The following is a 23,576-nucleotide window of genomic DNA, read 5'->3' on the forward strand; positions in this document are numbered from 1 at the left end:
GATAAAAAATGAATATTAATCATGAATATGAGCTTATAAAGTATCTCTCCGGCTCTTCCTTACAAACAACTAAAATAAACTGAGCTTTTAAGTCCCACCTTTGAAATTTTGATTTTCGGAAACTTCTGTGATCAATGATTTTTTGAAACGTCTGGGTCTCCGGAAACTTCCGGATCACTGTCAGCGAAAATTCCGGAAATCTGGATTTTTTCCGGAGCACAATCAGCCCTGCATGTAATGAGGAATAATCACTTTTCAATGCTTAATTAGATAGAGCAGCTGCAATGATAAGGGGTTTAGAAAGCAAATCAAACACCTAAAAATCCTTTCTTTGTCAACTGAAGAGCGAAATTCCTAGCTATTTTCTCCAGTTCAAACAAATAACAATGAGTAGGAAAGAAAAAAAGAAAAAGAATTGAGGAACTAATTTTATGTCCAACAAATTTAGTACTTTTTAATAATGAATAACATAATTAATCTTATATTTTCATCATTTAAAATTTTTAACAGAAAAATAAAATTATATCAAATAGCTCAGTTGGTCAAAAAATATAGAAATTGAAAAACATTCAAAATGTAAAATGCTGGTTAAATAAATAACATTATATTACATTAAAATAAAACTATTAGTATAAATATGAAAGACCTAGGAAGAAAAATTGGCCATACAAAAATCAATTTAATTGTCAAAACTTATAACTTCACAAAAATTAAAAATTTATTACTAACTGATTCCCTAATATGCTGCGAGGAAAATTCCAAATTGCCAGTACCTAGCCTCAAACACTATCAGTTCATAGATTTAAAATTTTATTAGCTTAGTTTTTAATACTTGTGGAAAAATGGCTAGTTAAAAAATTTTCAATCCTGAGAATAAAAAAAAAATTATAAAATAAATGAAAAATCATAGATTTGAGGAAATATCTTGCCATTATAGATTGAAATTATGCTAAATGGAATAAACCAAAAAACTAATTATAATCCTAAAAACTTTAAGGAATGCACGATTTTTAGAAAACATATCTAATTTGATTTAAGAGGACAGATATGATTTAACAGATCATTAATGTAGCAATAAAAAAACAAATTGTTATATTACTACTTTCTTAAATAAATTGTGCAGTCAATTAATGGATTGAAAAAAAAAACTTTATCACTTAACAAATAAGCTTTTCAATTTAAATTTAAAAATTTTCTTCTTAAGCTTTTAATGAAACTTAAATACGTTCACTAATTAAAACCGTATAATGTCAATAGAGTTTAACAAATTACCTTGAAACACAATTAGATACACATTATTACAGAGAACCTTTTAATCAACACACTTTTTAAATATAAATATGATATAAGTTTTGTACCAATAATATGCTATATCAGAATTGCGTATACTAACTTGCAGTCCTGGATACGTTAAACTGCTTAGGAAAGGATGATCTACTTGCTTAATAACTTTAGCTTCAGCTTTCTTTGCATCATGCTCCGTCACTAAAGATGATAATCTGAACACATCTAAAGTATATTTTCTAAAAATATAAACTTTGCTTAGTTAAAATAAAATAGTTTATAGCATACAGAGACATTATTATATAAAGAGAAATCTGATTGGTTTTATAAACAAGCTTCTGTAATGGTGAAAATTAAAGACATAAAAATTAGACTAACAAGGGAAGTACACATCTCAAAACAAAATTAAACTTCACTTGAAGAGCATGTTTGAAAACTTTGGATGGGGACAAAATTAGACATCTAATTTGCCCCATTAAAATTTCAGTTCATTTATTTTTAAACTAACAAAATTTTCAGACTTATGTCAATGGTGCTGTAATGATTAGGCTCTATGCCTTCTACCAGAGAGATCTTGAGTTGGGGATCCTGATCTCAGCTGGCACAATTGAATTTTATTTCTAATTTTCTATTCTAAAGAAGATTGATAACTATCTAATATGCTTTATTCAATTTATAAATAATTATTTTTTAATTTAAATGTATTTTTCTTAAAAATTAAATTTTTAAAAACATAAAAAATTAAAAGATATTTATTTTTTAATTAAAATGTATGGATTATTTAAAAAAGAATTATACAATTTTAATTTAAATTTTGAATTTCAAATTTTTTAAAATAATCCATACATTTTAAATAAAAAATAAAATTTTTAGATTGTAATTTTAAAAAGATTACAAAACGTTATTTCAAATTTTAAAATTTTTTTCTCAATAACCTAGATATTTTAATTAAAAAAATTAAAAAAAATATTTTAAATTTCTATTAATTTAGTTGTTCTTAAGAATTTAAGTTTTAAATAAATAAAAAATTTATTAAATGAATAAAATATTAAATAGTTATGAATCTTTTTTAGAAAAGGAAATTAGAGATATAGTTCAACCTTCCCAGCTGGGATTTAATCTCAGGACATCATTTCTACGAGTTTAAAAATAAATGAACAGAAACTTTAATGGAGCATATTTTACCCCAGTTAGGCAGCTAATATAAGCCCTATCCAAGGTTTATAAAAATGCTCTTAAATTTAGGTTTAACTTTGCTTATATAGGAATTTTTAAGCTGTCCACTTCCCTTGTAAGCAGGATTGTTCTGATTTTACCCAACCTGAGAAAACCCACTTGAAAAAAACTCACGTTTTTTCATAATTGCATTTTATTATTAACAAATCAGCTCAAGATATTAAGTTTATAATAGAACAAAATATAAACTACATACATGGAAATATTTATAATTCCATTACTTCTATATTCTGTTCATTAAATTTTAATTAAATATGTATTATTAGAAAGTGGAAATAATGTACTAGCATATTCTCACAAAAATTTGAGATACTAATTCACAATATAATTAAAACCAGTAACAAGATACAATATAAAATATGATTAGAATCACATTTCAATGAAAAAGGAAAATATTTTTTTTAAAAAGTGTATTTTAAATACTATTTTCCTAAACAGTGAGTCTAATTACATAGTTTAAAATGATACTTTTAAAAAATAGCCCCTTTTAACTGGTAAAATACTTCAATTCAAAATTCTTGTTCTCATATAACCCTTGTTGTTGAAATAGTAGAGCTTATACTAGAAGAACGCTTTGACTATACATAAAAAAGGACACAATAACACTGTTAGAAAAGTAATGTAATGCACAATTGCATAAATACATTCCCCACGTTAAGAATTTACTTTGAAAATTGACTTTCAATTGAATAAAAATAAATAACTTATTTCTTCACTTAAACATTTAGTAGTTTTTATAAATCTATCCTAAAACAGAATATGTAAATCCTACAAAAGGTAATTGAACCCTATAACTCTCATTAAAAAATTATTGCTAATTTATCAATGTAAATGATATTGATAATAAAATGTATTAATATCTATTTTAATATTAATAAAATTAATGGTATTCATTCATGCAGCTCTAAGATTTTAATGAATAAAAGAAATGATGAAAAAATCCAATTTAACCCTGACAAAATAAAATTTTTTTCCAATCCTGCTCGTATGTGCTATAGGACATACATTGTATCATTACTAGTAATCATTAATCCTTTAAACGATTACATATCAGGCAAAATTATACTGAAATTGCCCTCCTACACACTACTTTTTCAGGTAGATATTTACTCATTAAGATATATTTGGAACTGGCCACATGCAGCAATTATTCTTTAAAAAAAAACTCCCAATCATACAATCATTTGTTCTTTCCAGAAAAATAAAACAGCAACTTTACCAGCTTCATGAAGTCATAATTCACAACAGCCAATCACATCTTCTAAATCAGTCAGAAATCCTTCATCTGAATTCTCCTATCAAATATTGCCTCCAAGACTATGCAAATAGCTATGACGATCATGACACTAAAGAATAAAATTATAAATCTCAATAATGGGCAGAAAAAGAGATTTTAACTTTTTATTCAGTAATACGTTTCTACCCTTAGAGCTGTTTTTTAAAACTGATCTTTTTGGAATCAAGCACTTTTTTAATAGCTGGAACACTCAAATAAGATTTGGAATTATATGGTTCAGGCTAGATTTTAATAACCAGTTTCACCATAACATGATAAAAAGTAGGTTTTTAGTGGTTAAAAGAGATGAAAATAAACAAAACCTGTTAAAAATTAGCAGCCCATAATTTATTTGCATGTTTACTACTTAGCTGATACAATTAAATAATATATATATTTTACAGTTAATACTTGGCAGTAATGGATAATATATAATTTAAAAAGCAATTAAGGACTAAGGATGTACTTAAACATTTTCATTAAAAATATTATTTTAAACAAGTTTGGGACTAGAATTATTATTCTCCTACCATGTTATCATAAACTCACTTTAATAAATACTTAAAATAATAAAAGCACTTTATTTTAATAATAACCAAGACTGCTATTTTTCTTGTTTAGTACCTTATCCTATAGCTTATTACAGAAAATTATTAATTTCTGATAATTTTTTTGTTTTTGCTGTTCCTACCTGAAAATTTTTAGGATTTAACCTATGTACTATATAAAAGCAAATAATCATTCGTTTATGATTATAAAACTAATTGTTTACAAAAGAGAAAGCCGACAATTTTTTTCCACTACTGAAAAAACTTAGGAAACTGAATAGCACCAAAATGAAATTATCCCCAAGTAATTCTGCACCAATATTTTGTTTTGAAAATAGATCAATCACAATATTTTTTGTCTTGAAACCCAGTTTTATTTTTAAAATTTAATTTTAATACTTCAAACACTTAATTTTAATGAATTAACGCAAAGTTTAGTAAAAATCGATAGCTTTATAAAATTTTTTGACAGACCTCACAAAAGATATGAGTGTCATTTGACTTGTAACTGTATCATTTACTATAAAAAATAATAGTTATAATTAATAATATAATTTGATTTCATATTAAAGTCGAATGAATTAATAAAAATCACTCGGATACCATAATTAAAAGAAATATGAGAAAAACAGTCCCATACCCAAATGCTGATTACAGAATACATAAAAAATTAAACTCAACCTGCTTTTCATCAGTTGCATCATTAAAAGTAAGAACACTCATCCTAATTCGGAATTATATTCATTAGAAAAGTTATTGTCCTATATTTATTTTAGAAAGACTAAATAATAACTAGAATCTTGAATCAGAAAGGGATCAAATTTTTTGTTTTGCTAAGTTGCTTGCTGCTGCATATGTCTGTGCGATTTAAAACAAGCTTTTAACTTTCAAAGCTTTGTGGAGACGTAGTAGCTATAGGTGGCGTAGGTATGTAGGTACTTTATTTACATAGCACTAGAGCATTGTTTCTCAACGGGGGCGATACCGCCCCCCTGGGGGCGTTAGGAGTATACTGAGGGGCGGAGAAATTGCTTTGGGCGATAGGGGGGCGTTGGGTATGTTTTGGGTGGTAGGGGGGAGGGGTGTGTTGAATTTTAATTTTAATTCAAATTTAATTTTAAAACTTGCAAAAAAATTATTAATTTAAATTTATTTGATAAATAAAATTAATAATTATATAAAAAGATTAAGTTAATAAAATAAATTAATATTATCCGATACACCTTTTGTACCACCAATAAAACGAACTTATACGACACCTATTTTCCGAACCAACGCAGCGCATTAGTCAGTAGTTTTTTCCTCTGATTTATTCCAGCTATTTCGCGAATCACTCTGACTCATGCAAGCCATTTGGCAGAAATCGAAGTGCATGAGCTTTCGGTATGAAAGTTTGATTTGACCCGTTGTTTCATATTTTCGTTACCTTCTTTACAGTTTTTTCCCCAGTTTCGATTCGATCTCATTATTTATTTGGCCAGGTATGTACGCGAATTAGTACTTTACTTTAAATTATTTATTAATTTGGAGAAATAATTGATTTTCTTTCATCGTTTGTATTTTGCTGCCACCAACAATGTCGGTAAACAAAAAGAAGTGTCACCAACACCGTGCCACGTACTTGAAGTCAGTATTTGTTCAATCGCTGTTGAACTCTCAACTGCCCATGTGTTTATGTAATAAAGTTTTATCTAATGAGACAATGAAAACTTTCCGCATTTGCAAAAATCTCATACTCACAAACAAAATAAAGATATTTAATTTTTTACGAACATCAAAGACAAGTTTCTGAAAGCATCTGTAGGCGTAGGTCCGTCTTGTAAAGGTAGGAAAAAGTATACAAGGGATGCTTTTTACAAGAAACTTGATTGTAGATACCAAAAGTAAATATATTTTTAATACTGTCCCAGATTATTTTACACAGAAAAACATTCCTATTGCAAATATTATTATGTCGATTGCCACTGATGGAGCTCCTGCAATGGTTGGTCTACATCGTGGGTTTATCGCCCTTTTGAAAAGAGAAATACAGATATTTTAGCTGTTCACTGCGTGAATCACAGGCAGCATTTAGTCGGAAAAAATTTCAGCGACAGTTTGAATCAGTTATTGCAATATGTCATATTTGCTGCGTACAAAATTCACAGTAATGCTCTCAACGATTGAAGAATTCAATCACTTGCTACTACACTCCGAGATTCACTGATTATCCAAAGGCACCTGTCTCAATAGGTTTTGTAATCTTTTCGATTCTGTGCTTGAGTTCCTCTAAAAAAGAGATGTAACTCTGAGAGACAGATTGCTAGAATTCAAGAAGGACTTTGGCGGATTTATTTTTAAAATTTAATGGCATTAATTTATAACTTCAAGTCAACGAGCTCAATTTGATCCCTACATAATCAGTCATTTCTGCCATTCTGAAAAAAACTCATTTTGTGGAAGCAGAATTTTGGTTGGAATGAGTTCAGCCAAGCAGATGAAACTCGCTCTGATGATGCACGAGAATATTGTTAACACCTTAACTCTTTGCGCGTGTACTTTTCTGACCGTTTTAGAGATGTTTTGTTCCCTGGAAGTCTCTTAATGGGTTATCCACCCTTTTTTGAATATTGAAACAGCAGAGGTTCAGATTTATGAGGAATTAGTCGAACTTTCAACTAATGAAACTTTGAAGTGGTGATCGTCTCAGAGAATTTTGACTTCAAGGTAACATCAGTCTACTCTACCCTGCACTGCGGACTATCATTAAAAATTTTTTAAATGTCTTCCCTTCCTCCTACCTTGTCGAACGTGGATTCAATGCTGTTACGGATCTTGTCACAAAAATTGAGAAATCAATTCGAAATTCTGCAACAAGGGGACTTGCGTCTTCACCTCACTAAAAAAATTTAACCGAACGTTAAGAGACTAATGTTTCGTTGATACTACTTTTTAGTGTGAAAAAAATATTTTCAGTGATTTTTTAATTATCTAATTAAGAATAAATTATTCTTTTTAAGCATAGGTTTCTTTGTTGTATTTTTTTCATTACCGTATTTATTTTAATTATAACAAATAGACTGCGAATACCTGCCGTGAGAAAAGTGTCGATAAATGTACACACACTAATTTAACTCTTAAAAAATTGCTTAATGTTGTATCTTATAATTTAGCACACCTCGCTCCATCACCATGCTCTAAATAACTGGATTTTCACAAAGGGGGGCGTTGAAGTGTTTTTTGCTCCGTAAGGGGGCGGCAACGTTAAATAGGTTGAGAATCTATGAGAGCTTGTGGCGTAACTACCACTACGAATTTAAACATCAATACAGTAAATGTTAACAGTTAAACATCAATTCAGTATATCAATTCAGGTATATAAGACATGCTAACTTGATTCAATCATGAAGTACCTTTTGATAGATGACGGTTGGCATGGACTATAACTCCGCTCCCACAAGCTGCACGGTCTAGGAGACATCCCGGAAGATGATACGAAGACATGACATCTCAATTCTAATTCTCTGCTGAGGGGATGGCTGACCTGCTTTGGTAGATAGACGACCTGCGCGCGAAGTCGAATACTTTACTGCAGAACAGTTTCACGAGGACCAATACCGCTCACCCTCAGTCCCTACTCAGACTAATCAAAATGGTGATCTACACGCTTACAGACCGCAGACTGTTTTGCTTGACTTTGGTGTTCTACTGGGAACCGTGTCTTTACTATCAGTTCACTGCGGGACACAGGTGGCGTAGAGCAGAACCTATGGCAACGCATGCTTTCGCTAATAGTGTGTGGAGAGTCGCGCCATCCAATATTGCATTATAAAGCGTTCTTTCAATTTAAATTTCAACGAAACAAACAACTAATGAATTTGGAAAACTCTTCTAGCAAACTATGATACAATTACGAAATTGAAAATAACATTACAGGGTCATTGTACACTTCTTTTTCTTTGTTTGCGTGACAGCCCTTTGCAGGCCTTGTCTGCCGCAACAGCTCACAAAAGCCAGCGACTCATATCCCTGACAACCTCCCTTCCAGATTTTAATCTCTAGGGCTTTCAGGTCATTTTCGATTCCGTTGAGGATATTGTGCACTAATATAGTAAAATAAGGGATAACATTCAAAACATGGCAAACCCTACCCTTTATTTATGTTGTGATATCATTGTTCTTAAATTTGTTTAAAGCTCACGACCTGTTAGAATTTATAAATTGTAGAAAACTCTTTTGAATGGTAAAATTATTAAGAGTACATTTAAACACAAATCACAACAATAAAACTTCTTAGAATATTAAGTTTGTTCACACATCACCTCGTAAGCATAACATCAGAGGAGGAACTTATCGAAAATGATACTATATCTACGACTATGTCCCGCAGTGGACTGAACATTAAGACACGGTTCCCAGCAGATCACCGAAGTCAAGCATCACTGGCTGCGATCAGTGTGCGGGTGGGTGACCCACTTGGATCAGTCAGCGTAGAGACCGAGGGTGTGCGGTATTGGTCCTCGTTAAACTACTCTACCGTAAAGCGCTCGACTTCGCGACAGATCGTCGGGCTACCGAAGCGGGGGTGCCATCCCCTCTTTAGAGAATCAAAATTGTGATGGCATGTCTTCGGATCATCCTCAGGGATGTTTCCCAGACCGTCGCCAATAGCCCATTGTGCAGTTCTAGTGCGACGTAAATGAATACAACAACATCTACGACTATATCTACATAGTTTTAATTTGATAGTTCTTTTTCAATCGGACATATTTTTCACCCTTTTATTAAGAAAATTATTATAAAAAAATAATCTGTTGAGCATTTCAAAAATAATATTTATAACTGATTAAAAAATAGGCCTAGTTCTGAGCCAAATTTATTTCAATTTACAGCTAAATAAATTTAATATCGCATTTATGTAGTTAATTAGTAATTTTCAGTTTAGATTTTTATTTCTGATAGATACTTTCATGGTTAATAATATATATTTTAATTCAGAACAGTTTTTAATTATTTATATATTAGTTTTTAATTATTTATATATATTTTAATTCAGAACAGTTTTTAATTATTTATACATTATATTTTGAATAATTATTTTATTTCATTAAAATTTAAATGTTTTAATTACATGATAAAGCATTTTTATAGCATTGATGAAAATACTTTTACTTGACAAAACAATTATGCTACATAGTATTGTGATATTGATTTAAAACACAAGAAAAGTTTATTTTTATTACAGCGATGGAAGGGGAAAATTAATTTTTAATTTTATAAGTTTAGAGCTACCACTAATTTTTAGTGAATACGTAATTTTCCTAAAGGAACATAGTTTTAATATCTATTTTAAATTTTATAACCGTCGTTGAACAGCCGACCCAATTTTTTTGGGTTTACGACTACTAATGTTCAACTCCGTACCCTTGTAATTTTGAACCAATCCAGAAGACAAGGAAACTCCTGGCTCAGTACCACCGGAGGTATGATTTGTTAAAGGAACACAGAAGACTCTGTGACCCGACAGACTTAACGGGCATCAGTCACCATTTACTAGTCTTCAACCGGCGGGGGTCGAACCCACGAACTCTTGGACATGGGCCCAGTGCTCTACCAACCAGGCTATTCCGGCCTATTCTATTTGTAAAATTTATTTAATTTAATTCAATAACCGTCATTGAACAGTCGACCCAATTTTTGGTTTTACTACTACTAATTCTTAACTCCATAGCCTTGTAATTTTGAACCAATCTGGAAGACAAGGGAACTGCTGGATCAAGTATTGGGAAAAATTTTTACCTTCGTGGAGGACTTTTTGATGGAACTAATCCGCATTTGCGTTACATGGAGGGGAAGACCACGAGAACCTCCCACGGTTAGCCTGACGGCAAGGGAACTCCAACCCATGATCTGACAGTATTTGTCTTACGAAAATAAAGTTGAAAAAAGATTTTTTACCTTCTAAAATTGCCAATTTAACTTTATTTTTACGAATGTCTAAATTTCAGAAAAGACGAAACATATTATTCGCCAGCTTACTTTAATTTCAGAGGATATTAAAGTTTTATCACTTCTAAGTGGAATTTTTTTTTCTCCATTAAGTTTGTCAATTAAACTTGACAATAATGTATGTCTAAATTTCAGAAAGAGCGAAACACATCCTTCGTCCTTAAACTAAATTTCAAAAGAAAGTTTTTTTTTCGAAAAGTAACTTCTAAATTGAAATAAAAGTCCTTTTATTTTTTTAAAAAAAAGTGGCCAATTTATTTTACTTTATTTTCATAAATGTCGAAAGTTCAGAAGAAGCGAAGCAAGTTGTTCGTCCTCTTAATTAAAATTAAGAGTAAAATAAAGTTTTCAATTTCGAAAATAACTTCAAAGTTGAATTTTTTTTTTAAATTATCAGTTTAACTTTACATTATTTTCATGAATGTCAAAATTTTTGGAGAGCCGAATCACGTTATTATCTTTTTTACTTTAATTTCAGGGTAAAATATAGTTTTCTACTTAGAAAATTGCTTCGAAGTTTAAAAAAAAAGTTTTTTTACTCTATTTCTAATTTTAGAAGGGGTAAAACTAATTATTGGCCCTTTAACCAAGTTTCAAAAGAAAATTAAGCTTTTTTCTTCTTTAAATAACTTCAAAATTGAAAAAAAAAAAAAAACAATTTTTATTTTCTAAAATTACCAATTAATTTCACGTGACTTTATTTTAGCGACGAATGTTCGCATTTCAGAAGGGGCAAAACATGTTCTTCGTCCCCTCGCTTTAATTTCAGAGAGTGCGACTGTTCCCTCTGACCCCCCCCCCCTCGGTTGTCACGTCAGGAAGTGGAGGCTATAGCAGACAAGTATGAACTGAACAATAGCTTTTATTCTCCTTCTAACGTTTACCACTGAGGATAATTTACGCCACGAAGCCGGAATTCGTATCGACCAGACATTGATGGGATTCGAACCATAGAGTTGAAATAGTAGGTAGAGGAACCAAGTTCGCTTTATTCCTTCCGAAAAGACACGCCACAGATAGCAAGCAAAGAGTTACAATCACGTGATGGAAAGAGTGCAATATTTGGCGCAGTATCACCAATGTTGGCGCTCTAAGTTTTTAAACAGCTTTATTTCGATATTACCGATGCGCAAATAATCGGAGCATTTGAAAGAGAGAAAAAAAAATATTTTCGTTAATCACATTTCTTTAATATTATTAAATGGGTTTTTAAAACATGAGGAGTTTTTTTTTCTTAGCAAATAATTTTTAGTTAAAGTACTGCCTTTATTTAAAAAAATTCAGTAGTTCTCGTCTTTACCCTTAACACTATTCCTTAAAATTTATTCATTACGCAAAAATAAAAAACGATATTCTGCATCACTTATATTTATTACTATATTCAGAAATTTTTTTTTAAATGTTTGTATTGCAAAGACCTATTTAAAAAAAAAATTAACAATATATATTGTAATAACTATTATTACATTTAACTATTGTTATTTTTTTAAAAAAATATAATAACTTCGATACAAAAATCAGGATTTTTTTAAAAATCTACCAGGGCTTAAAATGTGAATTTGAAAATGTTGCCTTTCTTTTTTAATGAAACATAAGTTCGTTTAAAAAATAAATTTAATCTTTACGTTTTAAAAGTTTTATCACTGTTGATAAAACAAATTGTAAAATTAAGCAGATTGTCTGAAAACAGTTCGATGCTTAAAAATAACGTTAATGTTGCAACACTTTTATTATTTTTATTTATGCTCACCAAGAGACTGCTCGAGAGGTAATATTAAATTTCGGGAAAAATAGCTTCGGGGAAAATAAAACCCGTTTTTAGTAGAATAGATTAGCTAGAAAACATATTTTTGATTAAATTTAATTACGTTTAGAATTTTAATTATATATTGAATACATTAAATTATTTATACAATAAAGATTATTTACATTATTAATTTAGAATTTTGACTTCTTTTTTTCCTGACACTTAAAATAGATATTTTTAAAAATAAACTGCTGTTGCATTTTAACTTAATACTCAACAATTTGTCTAAATATGAAATAAAATATTTATTCTAATATAAAAGTTTTCAGCTTCGAATAGAGAAAAATATAAGATTAAAAGCATTAAACTAATCAAAGAAAATAATAAAAGAGTTTAACTAGAAATTTTACTTTGTATTTCATGTACAATCTAATTCCATAAATTACTAGGAAGTTTGAATTGTACACACAAAGAGACTAGTAGAAAAGCTTTCGAAATTTAAACAAAAAATACTTAAATAAAAGAGAAAGCAATTAGAATTTTTACTTTGTACTAAATGTAGATTGAAACTAATGACGAACTTATAATTAAAATATCTTACTTTTATTTGTGATAGAAATTGCAATTTATGCAACTTTTTATGAGGTAAATTTATGCAACTATTATAGGTCAATGTATATTTAATAATTTTTTTACAGAAAACCAGTAACTTAAAAAGTAACAGTTAAAAATATTTTATTTTACAAATAAAAGAACCATAATCATTTTATCGACATTAAGAAAATTATAATGCCCATCCATAAAAAATGTAATTTTCTTAAAAATAGTAAGTGCATTTAAAACTATATCTTTCAGCCAGCTGAAAATTAAATCTATACAATCTATATAAAGGTAAAAACAGTTGAAATTTTACAAGAAAGGTTCACGTTGTTAAATCTTTGCACCACAGCCAGCTGTTAGCCTTGGCCGTTTGAGCAGTTTATTCCATACCAATGCATCACATGCGCTAATTTACTGCACTAATTTACTCCTATACAACTTAGCCACTTCTATGTTATGTTTTCTAAATTTGTTGCACTAAATCAAACTAATTCTACGCTTTAATATACTAGTAAAATAAAGTACTTCCAATATAGCAACTATTTTTAAATAAAAAGAAGATAAACAAGTACTTAATGATTATATTAAATATACCTTAATTTATTTTCTAAATAGTACATAATTTGTATTCATTTTATGTATAGTAGCAGAATTATATAATTTTATTAAAAATTAACACTAAAACTACTATACACTATTTTATATTTAAATACTAAAAATATTTCATAGAATTTAATTATTCATCAAACATATAAGAATATACAAATAATTTGGTTTTTAAGCATTCCTATGTAATTTAAAAAACACAACTTCTTATGTACCATATTTTTTATTTAAATATATATATTTAAAGGAAACATTTTAGAACAAGATAAATATTGGGTTTTAGTAATCAAGAGGTAAAGATATACAAAATCTTCAGAATATACAGAAATGATATCGGCATTTAAAGAGAACTAAAACAAAACCGAAAGTTTACTCAACTGTTCCTTGGCGCTAAAGTATCTCGCCAAGGAAGCCAACAAAGCTTTGCAGCTATTTTAGTTAAAAATAGAGTATATATTGAAATATACTTAAACATTATAAGTTTAAAGTTTAAGAAACAATAAAAACTTATGTCAAATGCAAAAAAAGTGAGCAAAAACGAGCGTAATTGATTATTAAAGCAAATAAAACATGATTATCAGAGCATGTCTGAGTATCGGAAAAATTTTAAAATCAATTTTAAAATAGAAAAAGTGAAAAAAAAATGTCGCCCTTTCTTGTAAAAAGTTATCGGACAGTCCCTAGAAAACTTCTCCGTGCAGCAAAATGCTGAGGACTTTTGTACCATTCTTAATTCTGAATTAAAAAGACAGACAGTTAATTGCATCAGACGATCGCAATGCTAAACGAATGGACGGGAATCGAAGCGGTCTCAGTGAACGGCAAGTTTGGGCTACAGTCACGTGACTTTATCTTGTCCACGGGTCGGGGGTTATTCTACTCTCTCTACCCAGTATTTCAACTCTATGATTCGAACCCGGTTCACCTCATTGGAAGGCTTTATCCCCTGACCCATCACAGCACAATTTAATTGAATTGTTTTAACTCTTGGCCATCCGCGGAACAAGTTTTGGGAACCGGTGTTCTAGAGAAACACGTCTTTTTTAAGGGGGATTTTTGAATCAAATTATAAGGAATAACCACAATTTGAAAATGCGGTCCAACAATTTTGTTAATTTGAGCCACATACTGAGAATTTTATTTTTTGCAGAATATATTTTCAAAGAATTAAAAAGTAGTTTTAGTTATTCAGTAAATTTAACATTAATTTGAACGTTTTTGTCTTGTAACATAAAGAAATTTTTATATTGAAATTTTCACCTAGCGTTTTACATTGCAAGATGATTCTTTCTTCGTTTAAAGTCTTTTTAAATAATTTCAGAAAAATATTTTTCTTATTTATCAATTACTTTTGAAATTTTAACAACACCCGAATTTGATTTTTCTTCATACCCTTGTGAGGAAAATACCGATGGCTGGGGCGAGGGGGCGCAGGTTCGATTCCCAAAATCAGCAGCTTTTCAGAAAAATTTCTTTTTTTTTTTGCTTCCGCTTATTATGCATTATATTATTTTCTCAATGTGTTTTTCTATATTTTAAAGGTTCCTACATATAGGAAATAATTTTTTTAAATAGGGAAAATGGCGAATAACGGGTGAAAACTGGAAAAATCCAGGAAAATTGTTTAATTTCCATTGTTTTAAATTATTTTTACAATATATTCGACAGTTTATCATGCGTAAGTTGTTCTATGAGTAGAATCGTGCATGTTTCTTTGTTAAAGAACGCAAAATGAAATAATAATAATAAAAAAAATAGAAAAAATGGCGGGGTGGGGTTCGAATTTCGAAGCCGTCTAACTCCCTTCAATATTAAGTTATAATTTTCAAACTCAGACCCTAAGTAGGGGTCTATGGTCCAAACATTTCGGATGGAGGAAATTTTTATATGTGAATTAGGGGATGCAGGGGGTGCCTCAAAGTTTTATTGCATAGCTGACTGTGAGAGGACTTTTGAAGCGAAATTGTGGCAGGCTTCTCGTGTTCGAGTAGTATGGTGGTCAAAACACCGGACTATTAACCGACGGCTGGGGCGAGGAGGCGCAGGTTCGAACCCCCGAATCAGCATCTTCTCAGAAAAATTTCTTTTTTTTTTTGCTTCCGCTTATTATGCATTATATTATTTTTTCAATGTGTTTTTCTATATTTTAAAGGTTCCTACATATAGGAAATAATTTTTTTAAATAGTGAAAATTTCGAATAACGGGTGAAAACTGGAAAAATCAAGGAAAATTGTTTAATTTCCAATGTTTTAAATAATTTTTACAATATATTCGACAGTTTATCATGCGTAAGTTGTTCTATGAGTAGAATCGTGCATCTTTCTTTGTTAAAGAACGCAAAATGAAATAATAATAATAAAAAAATAGAAAAAATGGCGGGGTGGGGTTCGAATTTCGAAGCCGTCTAACTCCCTTCAATATTAAGTTATAATTTTCAAACTAGGTCCCTAAGTAGGGGTCTATGGTCCAAACATTTCTGATGGAGGAAATTTTTATATGTGAATTAGGGGATGCAGGGGGTGCCTCAAAGTTCTATTTCATAGCTGACTGTGAGAGGACTTTTGAAGCGAAATTGTGGCAGGCTTCTCGTGTTCGAGTAGTATGGTGGTCAAAACACCGGACTATTAACCGACGGCTGGGGCGAGGGGGCGCAGGTTCGAATCCCAGAATCAGCATCTTCTCAGAAAAATTTCTTTTTTTTTTTTGCTTCCGCTTATTATGCATTATATTATTTTTTCAATGTGTTTTTCTATATTTTAAAGGTTCCTGCATATAGGAAATAATTTTTTTAAATAGGGAAAATTTCGAATAACGGGTGAAAACTGGAAAAATCCAGGAAAATTGTTTAATTTCCAATGTTTTAAATAATTTTTACAATATATTCGACTGTTTATCATGCGTAAGTTGTTCTATGAGTAGAATCGTGCATCTTTCTTTGTTAAAGAACGCAAAATGAAATAATAATAATAAAAAAAATAGAAAAAATGGCGGGGTGGGGTTCGATATTCGAAGCCGTCTAACTCCCTTCAATATTAAGTTATAATTTTCAAACTAGGTCCCTAAGTAGGGGTCTATGGTCCAAACATTTCTGATGGAGGAAATTTTTATATGATAATTAGGGGGTGCAGGGGGTGCCTCAAAGTTCTATTGCATAGCTGACGGTGAGAGTACTTTTGAAGCGAAATTGTGGCAGGCTTCTCGTGTCCGAGTAGTATGGTGGTCAAAGCACCGGACTATTAACCGACGGCTGGGGCGAGGAGGCGCAGGTTCGAATCTCAGAATCAGCATCTTCTCAGAAAAATTTCTTTTTTTTTTGCTTCCGCTTATTATGCATTATATTATTTTTTCAATGGGTTTTTCTATATTTTAAAGGTTCCTACATATATGAAATAATTTTTTTAAATAGGGAAAATGGCGATTAACGGGAGAAAAATGGAAAAATCCAGGAAAATTGTTTAATTTCCATTGTTTTAAATTATTTTTACAATATATTTGACAGTTTATCATGCGTAAGTTGTTCTATGAGTAGAATCGTGCATCTTTCTTTGTTAAAGAACGCATAATGAAATAATAATAATAAAAAAAGTAGAAAAAATGGCGGGGTGGGGTTCGATATTCGAAGCCGTCTAACTCCCTTCAATATTAAGTTATAATTTTCAAACTCGGTCCCTAAGTAGGGGTCTATGGTCCAAACATTTCTGATGGAGGAAATTTTTATATGTGAATTAGGGGATGCAGGGGGTGCCTCAAAGTTCTATTGCATAGCTGACGGTGAGAGGACTTTTGAAGCGAAATTGTGGCAGGCTTCTCGTGTCCGAGTAGTATGGTGGTCAAAACACCGGACTATTAACCGACGGCTGGGGCGAGGAGGCGCAGGTTCGAATCTCAGAATCAGCATCTTCTCAGAAAAATTTCTTTTTTTTTTGCTTCCGCTTATTATGCATTATATTATTTTTTCAATGGGTTTTTCTATATTTTAAAGGTTCCTACATATATGAAATAATTTTTTTAAATAGGGAAAATGGCGATTAACGGGAGAAAACTGGAAAAATCCAGGAAAATTGTTTAATTTCCATTGTTTTAAATTATTTTTACAATATATTTGACAGTTTATCATGCGTAAGTTGTTCTATGAGTAGAATCGTGCATCTTTCTTTGTTAAAGAACGCATAATGAAATAATGATAATAAAAAAAAATAGAAAAAATGGCGGGGTGGGGTTCGATATTCGAAGCCGTCTAACTCCCTTCAATATTAAGTTATAATTTTCAAACTAGGTCCCTAAGTAGGGGTCTATGGTCCAAACATTTCTGATGGAGGAAATTTTTATATGATAATTAGGGGGTGCAGGGGGTGCCTCAAAGTTCTATTGCATAGCTGACTGTGAGAGTACTTTTGAAGCGAAATTGTGGCAGGCTCCTCGTGCCGTGTAGTATGGTGGTCAAAGCACCGGACTATTAACCGACGGCTGGGCGAGGGGGCGCAGGTTCGAATCCCAGGATCAGCAAATTTTCAGAAAAATTTCATTTTTTTTTGCTTCCGCTTATTTTGCATTATATTATTTTTTCTATGTGTTTTTCTATATTTTAAAGGTTCCTACATATAGTAAATAATTTTTTTAAATAGGGAAAATGGCGAATAACTGGTGAAAACTGGAAAAATCCAGGAAAATTGTTTAATTTCCATTGTTTTAAATTATTTTTACAATATATTTGACAGTTTATCATGCGTAAGTTGTTCTATGAGTAGAATCGTGCATCTTTCTTTGTTAAAGAACGCATAATGAAATAATGATAATAAAAAAAAATAGAAAAAATGGCGGGGTGGGGTTCGATATTCGAAGCCGTCTAACTCCCTTCAATATTAAGTTATAATTTTCAAACTAGGTCCCTAAGTAGGGGTCTATGGTCCAAACATTTCTGATGGAGGAAATTTTTATATGATAATTAGGGGGTGCAGGGGGTGCCTCAAAGTTCTATTGCATAGCTGACTGTGAGAGTACTTTTGAAGCGAAATTGTGGCAGGCTCCTCGTGCCGTGTAGTATGGTGGTCAAAGCACCGGACTATTAACCGACGGCTGGGCGAGGGGGCGCAGGTTCGAATCCCAGGATCAGCAAATTTTCAGAAAAATTTCATTTTTTTTTGCTTCCGCTTATTTTGCATTATATTATTTTTTCTATGTGTTTTTCTATATTTTAAAGGTTCCTACATATAGTAAATAATTTTTTTAAATAGGGAAAATGGCGAATAACTGGTGAAAACTGGAAAAATCCAGGAAAATTGTTTAATTTCCATTGTTTTAAATTATTTTTACAATATATTTGACAGTTTATCATGCGTAAGTTGTTCTATGAGTAGAATCGTGCATCTTTCTTTGTTAAAGAACGCATAATGAAATAATGATAATAAAAAAAAATAGAAAAAATGGCGGGGTGGGGTTCGATATTCGAAGCCGTCTAACTCCCTTCAATATTAAGTTATAATTTTCAAACTAGGTCCCTAAGTAGGGGTCTATGGTCCAAACATTTCTGATGGAGGAAATTTTTATATGTGAATTAGGGGATGCAGGGGGTGCCTCAAAGTTCTATTGCATAGCTGACGGTGAGAGGACTTTTGAAGCGAAATTGTGGCAGGCTTCTCGTGTCCGAGTAGTATGGTGGTCAAAACACCGGACTATTAACCGACGGCTGGGGCGAGGAGGCGCAGGTTCGAATCTCAGAATCAGCATCTTCTCAGAAAAATTTCTTTTTTTTTTGCTTCCGCTTATTATGCATTATATTATTTTTTCAATGGGTTTTTCTATATTTTAAAGGTTCCTACATATATGAAATAATTTTTTTAAATAGGGAAAATGGCGATTAACGGGAGAAAACTGGAAAAATCCAGGAAAATTGTTTAATTTCCATTGTTTTAAATTATTTTTACAATATATTTGACAGTTTATCATGCGTAAGTTGTTCTATGAGTAGAATCGTGCATCTTTCTTTGTTAAAGAACGCATAATGAAATAATGATAATAAAAAAAAATAGAAAAAATGGCGGGGTGGGGTTCGATATTCGAAGCCGTCTAACTCCCTTCAATATTAAGTTATAATTTTCAAACTAGGTCCCTAAGTAGGGGTCTATGGTCCAAACATTTCTGATGGAGGAAATTTTTATATGATAATTAGGGGGTGCAGGGGGTGCCTCAAAGTTCTATTGCATAGCTGACTGTGAGAGTACTTTTGAAGCGAAATTGTGGCAGGCTCCTCGTGCCGTGTAGTATGGTGGTCAAAGCACCGGACTATTAACCGACGGCTGGGCGAGGGGGTGCAGGTTCGAATCCCAGGATCAGCAAATTTTCAGAAAAATTTCATTTTTTTTTGCTTCCGCTTATTTTGCATTATATTATTTTTTCTATGTGTTTTTCTATATTTTAAAGGTTCCTACATATAGTAAATAATTTTTTTAAATAGGGAAAATGGTGAATAACTGGTGAAAACTGGAAAAATCCAGGAAAATTGTTTAATTTCCATTGTTTTAAATTATTTTTACAATATATTCGACAGTTTATCATGCGTAAGTTGTTCTATGAGTTGAATCGTGCATCTTTCTTTGTTAAAGAACGCATAATGAAATAATAATAATAAAAAAAATAGAAAAAATGGCGGGGAGGGGTTCGAATTTCGAAGCCGTCTAACTCCCTTCAATATTAAGTTATAATTTTCAAACTCGGTCCCTAAGTAGGGGTCTATGGTCCAAACATATCTGACGGAGGAAATTTTTATATGTGAATTAAGGGGTGCAGGGGGTGCCGCAAAGTTCTATTGCATAGCTGACTGTGAGAGGTTTTTTGAAGCGAAATTGTGGCAGTCTTCTCGTGTCCGAGTAGTATGGTGGTCAAAACACCGGACTATTAACCGACGGCTGGGGCGAGGGGGCGCAGGTTCGAATCCCAGAATCAGCATCTTCTCAGAAAAATTTCTTTTTTTTTTTTGCTTCCGCTTATTATGCATTATATTATTTTTTCAATGTGTTTTTCTATATTTTAAAGGTTCCTGCATATAGGAAATAATTTTTTTAAATAGGGAAAATTTCGAATAACGGGTGAAAACTGGAAAAATCCAGGAAAATTGTTTAATTTCCAATGTTTTAAATAATTTTTACAATATATTCGACTGTTTATCATGCGTAAGTTGTTCTATGAGTAGAATCGTGCATCTTTCTTTGTTAAAGAACGCAAAATGAAATAATAATAATAAAAAAAATAGAAAAAATGGCGGGGTGGGGTTCGAATTTCGAAGCCGTCTAACTCCCTTCAATATTAAGTTATAATTTTCAAACTCAGTCCCTAAGTAGGGGTCTATGGTCCAAACATTTCTGATGGAGGAAATTTTTATATGTGAATTAGGGGATGCAGGGGGTGCCTCAAAGTTCTATTGCATAGCTGACTGTGAGAGGACTTTTGAAGCGAAATTGTGGCAGGCTTCTCGTGTTCGAGTAGTATGGTGGTCAAAACACCGGACTATTAACCGACGGCTGGGGCGAGGAGGCGCAGGTTCGAATCCCAGAATCAGCATCTTCTCAGAAAAATTTCTTTTTTTTTTTGCTTCCGCTTATTATGCATTATATTATTTTTTCAATGTGTTTTTCTATATTTTAAAGGTTCCTGCATATAGGAAATAATTTTTTTAAATAGGGAAAATTTCGAATAACGGGTGAAAACTGGAAAAATCCAGGAAAATTGTTTAATTTCCAATGTTTTAAATAATTTTTACAATATATTCGACAGTTTATCATGCGTAAGTTGTTCTATGAGTAGAATCCTGCATCTTTCTTTGTTAAAGAACGCAAAATGAAATAATAATAATAAAAAAATTGAAAAAATGGCGGGGTGGGGTTCGAATTTCGAAGCCGTCTAACTCCCTTCAATATTAAGTTATAATTTTCAAACTCAGTCCCTAAGTAGGGGTCTATGGTCCAAACATTTCTGATGGAGGAAATTTTTATATGTGAATTAGGGGATGCAGGGGGTGCCTCAAAGTTCTATTGCATAGCTGACGGTGAGAGGACTTTTGAAGCGAAATTGTGGCAGGCTTCTCGTGTTCGAGTAGTATGGTGGTCAAAACACCGGACTATTAACCGACGGCTGGGGCGAGGAGGCGCAGGTTCGAATCCCAGACTCAGCATCTTCTCAGAAAAATTTCTTTTTTTTTTTTGCTTCCGCTTATTATGCATTATATTATTTTTTCAATGTGTTTTTCTATATTTTAAAGGTTCCTACATATAGGAAATAATTTTTTTAAATAGGGAAAATGGCGATTAACGGGAGAAAACTGGAAAAATCCAGGAAAATTGTTTAATTTCCATTGTTTTAAATTATTTTTACAATATATTTGACAGTTTATCATGCGTAAGTTGTTCTATGAGTAGAATCGTGCATCTTTCTTTGTTAAAGAACGCATAATGAAATAATAATAATAAAAAAAGTAGAAAAAATGGCGGGGAGGGGTTCGATATTCGAAGCCGTCTAACTCCCTTCAATATTAAGTTATAATTTTCAAACTCGGTCCCTAAGTAGGGGTCTATGGTCCAAACATTTCTGATGGAGGAAATTTTTATATGATAATTAGGCGGTGCAGGGGGTGCCTCAAAGTTCTATTGCATAGCTGACTGTGAGAGTACTTTTGAAGCGAAATTGTGGCAGGCTTCTCGTGTCCGAGTAGTATGGTGGTCAAAGCACCGGACTATTAACCGACGGCTGGGGCGAGGAGGCGCAGGTTCGAATCTCAGAATCAGCATCTTCTCAGAAAAATTTCTTTTTTTTTTGCTTCCGCTTATTATGCATTATATTATTTTTTCAATGGGTTTTTCTATATTTTAAAGGTTCCTACATATATGAAATAATTTTTTTAAATAGGGAAAATGGCGATTAACGGGAGAAAACTGGAAAAATCCAGGAAAATTGTTTAATTTCCATTGTTTTAAATTATTTTTACAATATATTTGACAGTTTATCATGCGTAAGTTGTTCTATGAGTAGAATCGTGCATCTTTCTTTGTTAAAGAACGCATAATGAAATAATAATAATAAAAAAAGTAGAAAAAATGGCGGGGTGGGGTTCGATATTCGAAGCCGTCTAACTCCCTTCAATATTAAGTTATAATTTTCAAACTCGGTCCCTAAGTAGGGGTCTATGGTCCAAACATTTCTGATGGAGGAAATTTTTATATGTGAATTAGGGGATGCAGGGGGTGCCTCAAAGTTCTATTGCATAGCTGACGGTGAGAGGACTTTTGAAGCGAAATTGTGGCAGGCTTCTCGTGTCCGAGTAGTATGGTGGTCAAAACACCGGACTATTAACCGACGGCTGGGGCGAGGAGGCGCAGGTTCGAATCTCAGAATCAGCATCTTCTCAGAAAAATTTCTTTTTTTTTTGCTTCCGCTTATTATGCATTATATTATTTTTTCAATGGGTTTTTCTATATTTTAAAGGTTCCTACATATATGAAATAATTTTTTTAAATAGGGAAAATGGCGATTAACGGGAGAAAACTGGAAAAATCCAGGAAAATTGTTTAATTTCCATTGTTTTAAATTATTTTTACAATATATTTGACAGTTTATCATGCGTAAGTTGTTCTATGAGTAGAATCGTGCATCTTTCTTTGTTAAAGAACGCATAATGAAATAATGATAATAAAAAAAAATAGAAAAAATGGCGGGGTGGGGTTCGATATTCGAAGCCGTCTAACTCCCTTCAATATTAAGTTATAATTTTCAAACTAGGTCCCTAAGTAGGGGTCTATGGTCCAAACATTTCTGATGGAGGAAATTTTTATATGATAATTAGGGGGTGCAGGGGGTGCCTCAAAGTTCTATTGCATAGCTGACTGTGAGAGTACTTTTGAAGCGAAATTGTGGCAGGCTCCTCGTGCCGTGTAGTATGGTGGTCAAAGCACCGGACTATTAACCGACGGCTGGGCGAGGGGGCGCAGGTTCGAATCCCAGGATCAGCAAATTTTCAGAAAAATTTCATTTTTTTTTGCTTCCGCTTATTTTGCATTATATTATTTTTTCTATGTGTTTTTCTATATTTTAAAGGTTCCTACATATAGTAAATAATTTTTTTAAATAGGGAAAATGGCGAATAACTGGTGAAAACTGGAAAAATCCAGGAAAATTGTTTAATTTCCATTGTTTTAAATTATTTTTACAATATATTCGACAGTTTATCATGCGTAAGTTGTTCTATGAGTTGAATCGTGCATCTTTCTTTGTTAAAGAACGCATAATGAAATAATAATAATA

At 31.7% G+C, this 23,576-nt stretch overlaps 1 protein-coding gene across 15 annotated transcripts in view; it reads right to left on the reverse strand.

Annotated features, from left to right (window-relative positions):
- LOC147802003 (uncharacterized) overlaps window positions 1–7,933 on the reverse strand; it is a 33,444-nt gene extending 25,511 nt beyond the window's left edge. For 2 of the 15 annotated variants that reach the window (XM_087155057.1, XM_087155059.1), the window contains exons 1-3: window positions 5,026–5,265; window positions 3,740–3,866; window positions 1,394–1,523 (exon numbers count right to left, since the gene is read on the reverse strand). Coding sequence is in view for 3 of the 15 variants with exons in the window: in XM_087155051.1 (XP_087011177.1) it covers window positions 3,740–3,748 (9 nt within the window). In the remaining 12 variants the exon portion in view is untranslated. Of the gene's footprint in view, window positions 1–98; window positions 229–1,358; window positions 1,524–3,739; window positions 4,145–4,984; window positions 5,283–7,736 lie in introns of those variants that run through there. The other 13 variants (XM_087155049.1, XM_087155048.1, XM_087155054.1 and 10 more) reach the window with 13 other exon arrangements.
- Window positions 7,934–23,576: the final 15,643 nt, after the last annotated feature.

This window comes from Parasteatoda tepidariorum, chromosome 11 (genome assembly GCF_982258835.1).
Source record: "Parasteatoda tepidariorum strain Cologne lab strain chromosome 11, Ptep-v5.0, whole genome shotgun sequence".
Classification (NCBI taxonomy): domain Eukaryota; kingdom Metazoa; phylum Arthropoda; class Arachnida; order Araneae; family Theridiidae; genus Parasteatoda; species Parasteatoda tepidariorum.